The following is a 10,916-nucleotide window of genomic DNA, read 5'->3' on the forward strand; positions in this document are numbered from 1 at the left end:
GAAACAGAGATGAGTTTTACTGAATACTCCACAAAAGCAAAGGAGAACTTCTTTCTCACTCTTGCGTACCTTCAGGGATTTTGTGGAACAACGTTTGTGCTGTGTTGCCTGCCCCCCTTTCCATTGCAAAGGGGAGGCTTTGCCTCCGATCTATAACTGGCCTTGTACACGAAGCAGTTCAGTAGTGGGGAGTGAAATCTCTCAGAAACACCCTCATTAATCCATACGATTTGATTACTGCAGTAAGCCTGGGGAGGACGGGGTCTTAGATCCAGGAGAAAATATAGGGGGGAAAAAAATCAACCACTGTCAATACCTCTGTTTCTATTTCTGTGGCCTACCTCCCTGCGACGCCCATAACAACTGTAGGTCCGTGTGTTTGAACTGAGTTCTTGGGACAAGGAATTGTTACAGACCCCAGGCAGGCGTCTGTGAGAATTAGAAGCTTGTACATGTCAAGCTCACAGAATAGTACACGGCAGGTAGAAAATGCAGCACACATGTCAAGGGGCTGGTGGTGGTTTAAGCAAAACATTAGAGGGAACCCAGAAGTCCACCAGCAGCAGGACGGCCAATAAATAGAGTTCACAGACTCTCTGTGGCTGGTTAAAATTAAAATAGGTGCATTTCAGAAGTAATTAACCACAAAACTATCGGAAAACAAGATAATCATCTCTTGCCTAAGGTTATGTGGCATCATAGAAAAACAATTATAATGTTGAGTTTTATAAAGTATACCAATTTTACGCTATTACAGAATAATGATAAATAGACATATGAGCGTGAATCAAGAAGAGGAAGAAAGACAAACATTTTACTGTTTTTGAGATGATGAAGTTAGACGAATTATGGTTCTTTGTTTTAGAGTTCCATGAGTTGGGCGAATGTTTGCTGCGTAATGATGGTTCAGGAATGGTCTTGTAAAACTTTCCTGTTTGAGACAGTTGCTCACACTGTCAAATTCATGATTCGAATCGTGCTCAGCTGGTTCTGGTGTGTCGCAGGTATTAACCATGGCCCTGTAATAGCCGGTGTGATTGGAGCTCAGAAGCCACAGTACGATATCTGGGGCAACACCGTAAATGTGGCCAGTAGGATGGACAGCACCGGCGTCCTGGACAAAATCCAGGTAATTTAGTCTGCTCTGTTGTTATCCACCATGTCTGTCTTCTTGGGAACCATGCATAAGTATATAATAAGGATAATATATTAAAACAGAGGTAAGAAAGTAAACTTTGTAATTTAGTTAAACTTTTTATTGGGGAAATACTAATTCATTTCTGCATTAACTGTGAACCATAAAAATTGTGAAATAGTATGAAGGTTATTGCATTTGGGAAAATAGGTGATCACAGCGACCAACAGGGCAGTGTGGCCACCTGATGGGAGGGGTGGCAGGTGTGCCCTTCTCCTTGGTATAACCCAGACCAGACGTGACCGCCTGCCTTCTACTCCTCGGGGGCTGAACTTGGAGGATGAGTGAAGGGGCCAACTGCGGAGAGGAAGAGATGAAATGGAGTGAGGTGAAATGACAGTACTAGATCAGACTAGCATGGGATTCAGATATCTGGAAATCACTGGAAGGCTCTGGAATCCACCCAAGGGGGAGAATTCCAAGATCTGACAAATTAAAAGCAGTGGTGACTGCGCACACCTGCTTGGGTCACAGCACCAGCACCTAGAATGAGAGACTCATTCTCCGAACGGGAAGGATATGTGTGTGTGTGTGTGTGTGTGTGTGTGTGTGTGTGTGTGCGCGCGCGCACGCGTGCCTGTGTGTCTAGGTGGAACTTTCTGTTTTCCTCGCCCTCAAAAAGCAATGGTTCCACATTTCACCCCAGCTTTGTTGTCTTCTGGAAGATAAATTCCTGCCAAATGGCAAGTTTGTATGAAAATCACTGGACACAACTAACAGGCTTTATCAGTTTTTTGTCCTCTTCAGAGAATTCCCTGAGCCCCTGTTCTGCGCCTCAGCTTGGCGGAAATCCTCAAATAACCCTGCCTCCCCAAAGTACGATGGACACTGGAGTCCGTTGTTAACCTCTGCAGGAAGCTGTCAGCTAGAGCATCACCTAGAAGGGGCTTTTCGTGAAACCCTGCGGAGCTCGCTTGCTTTCAGTGTGACTCTACCTCATTCCTCCGAGAGGATCCCGTCTCTGTGGCCTTTCTCAGGCAGAGCTTGACCTTTAGATGGAAGGTGACACACGTGACTTCTATGCGTTCGCCTTGCAGTCAGAGTATGAGTCAGCAGTTGCTGAAAAGTTAGCAACCATCCAACAAAGAGAAGAGAGAGAGAAGAAAAGAGGAGTGTGGAGGAGGAAAGGAAGTATCCCGGCCCTTCCCGGCCAAATTGGCCACCGCCAAGGAAAAATAGAGCTGGCTGTTCTCACGGGATCTGCCCCAGACCAAGCTCTCGGCAAAAATGGGGCTCCTCTGACTAGGGCTTCCTGTCTGTACATGGCTGGCCGCTTCCCGTGCCCAGGGGTGCTCCAGCGATCCTGGGCAGCCCGGGTCTTCTGCTTGGTGGGGAGAAAGGCAGGCTCCTACCAGGAACACATTCGCCCACCCGTGGGCCAACCTAGGCCTCCACCACACACCAGGAACGTTTGGAAGATGGACGGTAGTTCCGCATGCTTCACCACTCTCCAGGCAGTTTTCGAGCACTTAGGATAAGTATCAAAAGCAATCTGAGAGAGGCCAGTCAGGGGAACGTGCCCTTCCGGAGACCGTAAATCCCCTACAGGTCAACGTTGACAATGATCATGTGTGTCTCTAAGAGGAAACTGGCCTCAGTGTGACTTAGTGCCGTGCAGCCACCTGGACCGTCTCTGTGCGTTTTCTCTGAGCCCGGGGAGGGAACAAGACAGGTTTCAGCCCATCCAGAGTGAGGGATGTCTTCCGCAGGCCTGCGTGTTCACTCAGCTCAGCGGCTGGAGGGTCCGCATCCGGGTAGGTTTTCTTCTCCGGAGGGCAGAGCTCACCCCAGGCCCACTAGCCTCTCATTTCCATTTATGTGCGAAAAAACCAGTAACGAGATGCTAGGAAAAATTGAAAATGATGCTGAGAATATGTAAAGCTTCCCCTGGGCCTGAAGAACAAGTTCTTTTCATTCAAGAGGATATGCTTCCTGTGCCCCAGGAACAGCACAGGAAGCCCCTCATCCCCCAGCCAGGCTTGCCCTGGACTTGGAGCAATCGTAGCTGGAGTTCATTCGGTTGACGGCTCTCTGAATGTCATGATAACAGTGTGGCTGGCGATACAGACTCCGATGGCCAGGTCAAAAATGCCAAGGGCATGCTGCCCAGCACCAGCGTCAACTGCGAAATTACCCTGCAAGGCTCCAAACGATGTGTTTGCTACCTGCGTGGAAGACCGGAAGCCAAGTGTCTGTAGCAATCTCTAATTCTGATATAGCCCCTAAGAACTCTAATCAGGAGAATATATTTGTCAGCTGATTTTCTTGACTATGTCCATATTTTTTTCAGTTCTTATCTAACGTTCCCGAGCTACAACCTGTCCTCCTTCTCCGGGACTTGGGCCCAGCCAGGGGAGGGCAGGACATGAGCATCTGGCCTTTGCATCCCCCTTTTCCTTCCTGCTCTGCTCAGAAAGACCCACACTTTGGCTCCTTTGCTAGGGGCCAGCCACTGGGTCACACTGCAGAAGACAGATTGATTTTTCTAGCTCTTTCCCACAGCCTGCCCTTGAGATCATCACAACACACACTTCAGCCTTACTTCTGGGGCCCTCTGGATGCTGTCCTGGGTTCTAGAAGCCCAGCCCTCCTGTGGTTTTGATGTGCTGCCACCTCTGCCCCATGGCAGTGTCCATCTTCCAGGCCTCTCTCAGCCGCCAAGGGGCTGGCTCATTGCCACTGCTGCTGCCCCAACACCACACGCCCCCGCAATGGTGTCCACACCAGAACCAAAATTGTGGTGTGGCATGCCCAGCACACGTGTGTCACGCCCAGCACATGTGTGTCACCCACATATCCAAGGTGGCCGGGCCCTACAGGTGGCATGGCCGTTTCCTCTGATGAAGTGGGATGAAATCCCTCCTCCTTGTCTGCTGTTTCACATGGTTCCAGAGCAGTGTTACCAGGGATTTCTGGGAAAATAGCTCCCTCCCTCTCTGCTCAGGTCCCAGATACCTCCTGGGGGGCCTGGCTGGGGGACCACGTTCCTGATGGGTGGTCCCTCACCTCAGCAGCTGAGGTCTTGTTTGTAGCCCAGGTGGTGCACCTCACACATTCTCTGCTTGAGAGGATGCCTTTTGCAGGAGGTTCCTCTGACACGCAAGCTTCAGACCCCTGCCCTTGGTCCTAGGCGTGGTCTCGAGAGAGAGCACAGCACATGCTCAAGCTGAAGACAGTACAACTCAACTCCCCTCCCCTCCCCTCGGAGAGAGGATCCGTCCTACCCAGCAGCTTTCCCTGCCCACTGACCCAGCAGGACCAGGATGTAGTGCAGAGATGGGGTCCTCACCTCGTGGTGCAGTGGCAGGAAATCAGGAGTCCTGTCACACTGACAGACTGCCCCGGAGGGGTCACTCCTTTTCAGCATCCCGAGTCAATCCAATGAGGTGGGGAAACTTTTCAGACCTGATGCAGAGCGTCCTGTCTGCCCTTAGGCTGGTGCGAATTCCTAATGTTCTTTCAGTTTTAGGTCATTTTATTCATGTGTATTAAACCTGAAACACGTGGCCATTTGCAGAGTCGACTGTGCTGCTTCTCGTGTGTTTTCTCTTATCTATATTAAAATCTATCATTAACATTTATTATTTTATGAAATGACATTAATAACAATTTATAAACATCATCCAAAATCCCACCACTTCAACATGGGTTTACTTCCTTTTTTCCAGGTCTCTTACATGTGAAAGCATAATCTTCATGTGGTTAAAATCACAGCATGGATCCAGGCTTAATTCTTTCTTGGGGGGGGTGAAAGAGTTTGACATGATTTCATCATCTGATCCGTGACATTGATCATGATAGCATCGTAGTTTCTTTTCGTTTTTGTTTTTGTTTTCTTCAGGACACCATAAGTTTGGATTTTATTTTAAAATCATTATAATTAAACATGTCATTATTTTTCAGTTCTATAAATTGTAACTGATGTCTGTAAATAATAACAGTAGTCAATAGTCATTTTTAAATAAATGCTTACTGCATGTTTGGCCCAAGTTTGACTCTCAAAAATATGGAACGCTTCACGAATTTGCGAGTCATCCTTGTGCGGGGGCCATGCTGATCTTCTCTGTATCGTTCCAATTTTAGTATATGTGCTGCCGAAGCAAGCACGATAGCATCGGAGTTTACTTAACCCTGGAGATTACTTGAATCTTAGGTTGTTTCCAGTTTTTCACTTTCACAGCACTGAATTAAACATTGTCCTTAGAAGGCTCTTCCTCTCATGGATTATTCTCCCATCTGATTTCTCAGGAGTAGGATGAATGAGTCAAAGAGCATGAACATTTGGGGGCTCTTTATTCTTGTAGTCAAATGCCCTTTGAAAGGGTTGTGTCGCATCGGCACTCAACACTTCATCTGTCACTGTGCTTCCAGGTTACTGAGGAGACGAGCCTCATTCTGCAGACCCTGGGGTACACGTGCACATGTCGAGGAATAATCAACGTGAAAGGAAAGGGGGACCTGAAGACGTACTTTGTGAACACAGAGATGTCACGGTCCCTTTCCCAGAGCAACCTGGCATCCTGAAGCGTCACCCCGGTCTTGGCGAGAAGACTGTATTTTCAGGAAGATATAACAATGCACTTTCTGACTGCCACTTTTGTCCCTCGTTTGTGATGCGTGTGCTCTGTTCTGTCCTCTGGGGCCTCTGTAGACTCATCCCTGTGACCCGGTGGCCTGCCGTTTGGTGTCTGATGTGTGCCGAGATCGCCCTGCCATTTGCACCGTGCTTACTCCTGAGCAGAAGGGAAAGGAGTGCCCAGTACAGCGGAAAAGCCTTCAGAGAAACTGACAGAGATGAGAGAGGCGAAACAGACAAAAATTCTTAAGGCAATAAAACTAGGGGTTGTATATTATCTTCCGGTGCATGTTCCTTTCTGGAAAAATATGGTAGCTCGCCAACCGCATCTGCTAGTCTGATACTAAAACACACAGTATGTGTGACTAAGTTGATTTTGTCACCCCCCATGGAATCCGACTATGTTCACCCATGTGTCTCATTGCAGTGACTGTCCATGGGCCCAGCTGGGATCCGTGGCTCCGTCACCTTGCTCTGTCGTGTCTAGTGCCAGCAGCACGTCACCATCCATCACCAGAATTAGTTCTTACAACCTAGGACTAGTTTTGTACCAAACACGTCTGATGTTTTGATGCCATTGTCTTTTGTAAGGTTAATTCATTAAAAGTTTTATGTACTTTGGTTGATAGTCTGTATCTTCCCCGCCCCCGCCCCCCTTCTTCTTTCTCCTGCGGTTTGCTCCAGAACTGAGTTGTTTTTCCACTGATTCTCCCATGGGCAGTTGTTTCAGAAGCAGAGATTGAACTCTCCTTGGGTAAATCAGATCGGGACAAAGTTTGTGATGTCGATCATTGATTACGCAACTCCCTGGAAAGAAAGACAGTATGCTTCACGGTGTCACGTGGTCTGTTTCCATTTTGGCATCTCTAGGGAATATTTGCAGGGAAAAATATTTTACTAGTAAAAACATTCTCTACTAGCAGCAGCACACACTCCATCCACATATTCTGATCTATTGTAATACGTCGGTAGAGCTATGAGGCACCGAATAATTGGGAACTAGGTACATCAGCTTCACAATAGTCTGAACTAACGAGAGAAGTCACCAAAGCCCCACGAGCTGCCTGTTATGTCTGAGGAGACTTAAGAAGGCACGGGGACTTCCCTGGTGGTCCAGGGGTTAGGACTTCGCCTTCCAATGCAGGGGGTGCGGGTTCGATCCCTGGTCGGAGAACTAAGACCTCACGGCCAAAAAACCAAAACATAAAACAAGCAATATTGTAGCAAATTCAATAAAGACTTTAAAAATGGTCCACATCAAAAAAAAAAAAAAAAAATCTTAAAAAAAAGAGGGCCCAAAGCCAACCTTGATGCATTTTTGAAGAGAGAAGACCTGGAAAACTGTGTTCTTGTAAATCCAACTCAAGAGTTTTGGTTTCTTTCTTCCCCTAAAGAAATCATACTTTGCCAAAGGGTGAAAAATAGGTCATGCATAATCAAATGTTTAAAAGCAAAGCCGCAAATGCCAGCCTGGTTGGGCACACCATAGCTCAGGGGCAGGCATCTGTAAGAAGTCGAGGACCCCAGTGATGCATTAGGAAGCGGCTGGGCACTCGGACTTGAAGCAGGAGCCCTCCGTTTAATCCCTGACTCTGTTTTTTTTTTTACTAGCTGTGAGACTTTGAACACATTTTTCAGTTTCTCTTAGGACTTTTTTCCTCATTGGTAGTTCATGGGATCAGATCTGATTAAAAGAGCTAATGGGGGCTTCCCTGGTGGCGCAGTGGTTGAGAGTCCACCTGTCGATGCAGGGGACACGGGTTCGTGCCCCGGTCTGGGAGGGTCCCACGTGCCGCAGAGCGGCTGGGCCCGTGAGCCGTGGCCACTGAGCCTGCGCGTCCAGAGCCTGTGCTCCACAACAGGAGAGGCCACAACAGTGAGAGGCCCACGTACAGAAAAAAAAAAAAAAAAAAAAAAAAAGAGCTAATGACCGTGAGACAGGCTGGCAGGTACCCAGGCCTTGCTCCAGCTTGTTGGACCCAGCGCATTGCAGGATCAACATGGCCACCCTGCCAGGGCTTTAGCTCATACTGGGTAAAAAGAGCTTATCGAAATTAACAACCGGCCTTCATCATCAAAGTGGAAATACGGCATGACTTGTCCAATTGTCTGCCCCAGTCAGAAAGTTTTTGATCCTATAATTGCCACTCAGCATTGACCTTTATACATCTAATTCTCCAAAAAGGTGACTGAGAGAAGAAAAATAGTATAAGGGCATTTCTCTTCACTGTAACCGAAATCCAGACTAGGATGCCCCTGTGGGTTCTTCCTCCCTCGGAGCCTACAGCGTCTATCCTGGGGCTCTTTTTGTCACCTGCCCTTAAAGGTAGACACCTGCAGATAGGTGATTCACCCAGTGCCCTTAACTGTGCCCCTCAGCCCCTGCCCCAGATGCAGAAGGAGAACTGTTTTTCCCCAAAGCTGTATCTCCAGCCTTATCAAACAATAGATTTTTTAAAGCAAGCGGAGTCATTATCAAAGTCCACCTCGCAAAGGGCTGTGCATACATGGGTCTCTCAAAGTGAGGTTCCCAACCAGCAGTATCTGCATCACCTTGGAACCTGTTAGAAATGCACATTTTTCAGGCCCCAATGCAGACCTGCCAACTCAAAAATCCTGGTGGGAGGCCCAGCACGCTCCCTGTACTTTGCAGAGCAAGTCCTCCACGTGATTCTGATCCCCAATCAAGCCTGAGACCGCCCCCCACCCCGGCATTTTACAACAGAGGAGCCAGGTGCAGAGAGGTTCAGGGGCTTGTCCAAAGTTTCCCAGTTGATCAGTGACTAAGACGAGACTGGAAGGGAAAACTGCCTGTTTCCTGAATCTGAACGTGTGACTTGTGGTCAAGGCTTCCTAAGGTCAGGCAACTACGGACATTGCTGTGAACAAATCATGCCAATGAGAGGACTCGCCAGCCATGCCCATTATGGCTGCAGCATTGATAACACGTAAGAATCTTGCCTCAAAACCCTCCTTAACCTCTCAGTCTTGTAGGAAGCCCCCCTCTCATGAAAAACACTGTGAGTCCAGTCCCCTTAACACTGCAGTATTTTTAATACATCTGTTTAGAAAAGTCTACGTTGTCATGACTCTTCCATGTTATTTTTTCCCAGCTCAGTGTGCTTTCCTAAAGACAGCAACACGCTGCTTTTGAAAAAACACTGACAAATGGAAATTTAATAAATCAAAACAAATTCTTTTAATGTATGTTTTTCTTTGATAAGATGACTAATGGGCATTCACTGATTGGCTTTAAGGTGTAAAAGTCAAGATGCTGAAAGAAATATAATTTTCCTTTGCTGCCTAATAAACATGAGTGCTTTTGAAAGCTTGCCCGATTAAAGCCCTGCTTTTTAAAAGTAGTAGAAGGTTAAGGGAGTAGAATCTGACTTAAAGTAACTGAAAATAATCTGACAATTTATTGCAACTACTTTCAGATGAAGGCATTTCTTTTTAATTTATTTACTTATTTATTTTTGGCTGTGTTGGGTCTTCATTGCTGCACACGGGCTTTCTCTAGTTGTGGTGAGCAGGGGCTTCTCATTGCGGTGGCTTCTCTTGTTGCGGAGCAGGGGCCTAGATGCGTGGGCTTCAGTAGTTGCATCACACAGGCTCAGTAGTTGTGGCTTGTGGGCTCTAGAGTGCAGGCTCAGTAGTTGCGGTGCACGGGCTTAGTTGCTCTGTGGCATGTGGGATCTTCCCGGACCAGGGCTCAAAGCCGTGGCCCCTGCACGACAGGCAGATTCTTAACCACTGGGCCACCAGGGAAGCCCCAAAGGCATTTCTTAGAGATGGCTTGTCTTTCTTGGTAATCAAGACTGAAGAAATAATAATTTATAAAAATTTCCATCACCCAAACTTTATATATTTTCTATCATGTTACTATAAACATGCTTAATGCACCCAAAGGCATTCCAAATAAACTGCTATTTGTTTCAAAAAACAGGAGACACCGACAGTGAAAAAGCATTTTCAAAAGTGTAAGGAAATATTTAAGAATCATTCAGCCTTGAAATTGCCAGGAACGCAGTGTCATAAGTCCTTAGAGAATCAAGACAATAAAACCAGCAATGGAGGAATCAGCATTGAAATTAATTAGATCACCTGCCCATTAACTGCTAAGCTGTGGAAAATTTAATCATGATAGGTGAGGGATGATTTCTTGCAAGAAATCCATTCATTAAAAACAGCCAATATCTTAATGCTTGAATAAGTTTCAAATCACCTCCAAACTAAACATTTCTAACTTTGGTAAAAGGCAGCAGCTGCTTCCTAAAAGAAAACTGTTCAAAGTTATAGTCACAGCCCCTATCGTGCAGGTTAAGACTACACTCCAGTGGCTTATGGATTCCCACACAAACTCCTCAAGGTTTAGAACTCCCACTTTAAAGCTGAGGAAATGTGGGCTCAAGTAGGTGAGTCAATTTGCCCTACCCCATGCAGCTAGAAGATGCAGGAGCCACAGTGTTACCCAAGTCTGTCGAGCGCCAAAGCCCGATCGATCTCTTCCTGTGACCTCTGGCTGCTTCTCCACCGAGGTATGACAGCAGCATTGCTGGCCACCGAGGCCACCCATCCTACTAGGGGCTTTTGTCCTCGGTTGTCCAAAATTCTGTTATTTGTGGCTCAGGCCTGTGGCGGGGTGGGGGGAGAAATGTTATACACGCTAGAGTTCAGCTGTGCCGAAAGGCAATTTCATTATCTCCCCATTAAGTATTGTTTGTGCTGTGAGACGGTAGCGGTTTCCATAACCGGTAAGAAAAGTACCTGCGCACCATTGCCAGGAGTGCCTCCGCCAGTAAGACTCGCAGACGTGGAGAGGAGCGAACAAAGATCAGCCCAACCGCTGTCAAGGGGGAGCAAGGTTTTCATTTTATTCAGATGCTCATAATGGATCAGTCTCCAGCATCATTTCATTTGAAATCGGTTCGCGTGAAAACCGTCATACTAGGTAGGTGTCCATCCTCAGACTCGCAGGCCTTTGACCAGGCTGGTCGCCAAGGAAACGTGCGGGAAGCAGCCCTGCGCGGTCTTTCCCGCGGCCCCAGCGCATTGGGGGCACATCAGGGGCTCCCGCTGACCCAGGAGGTCCACACAGGGGCCCTGAGAGCGGCGCCACACCGCGTCCCCCCTTCCCCTGCCCCC

General features: G+C 47.5%; 1 protein-coding gene across 2 annotated transcripts in view; it reads left to right on the plus strand.

Moving 5' to 3' along the window:
* The window catches only part of ADCY2 (adenylate cyclase 2), a 435,394-nt gene extending 429,002 nt beyond the window's left edge, over window positions 1–6,392 (plus strand). For both annotated transcript variants that reach the window (XM_007447921.1, XM_007447922.1), the window contains exons 24-25: window positions 1,005–1,129; window positions 5,567–6,392. In XM_007447921.1, the coding sequence (XP_007447983.1) occupies window positions 1,005–1,129; window positions 5,567–5,719 (278 nt within the window). In that variant the 3' untranslated portion in view covers window positions 5,720–6,392. The remainder of the gene's footprint in view (window positions 1–1,004; window positions 1,130–5,566) is intronic.
* Window positions 6,393–10,916: the final 4,524 nt, after the last annotated feature.

This window comes from Lipotes vexillifer, unplaced genomic scaffold, assembly GCF_000442215.2.
Source record: "Lipotes vexillifer unplaced genomic scaffold, Lipotes_vexillifer_v1.1 scaffold383, whole genome shotgun sequence".
Taxonomy (NCBI): domain Eukaryota; kingdom Metazoa; phylum Chordata; class Mammalia; order Artiodactyla; family Lipotidae; genus Lipotes; species Lipotes vexillifer.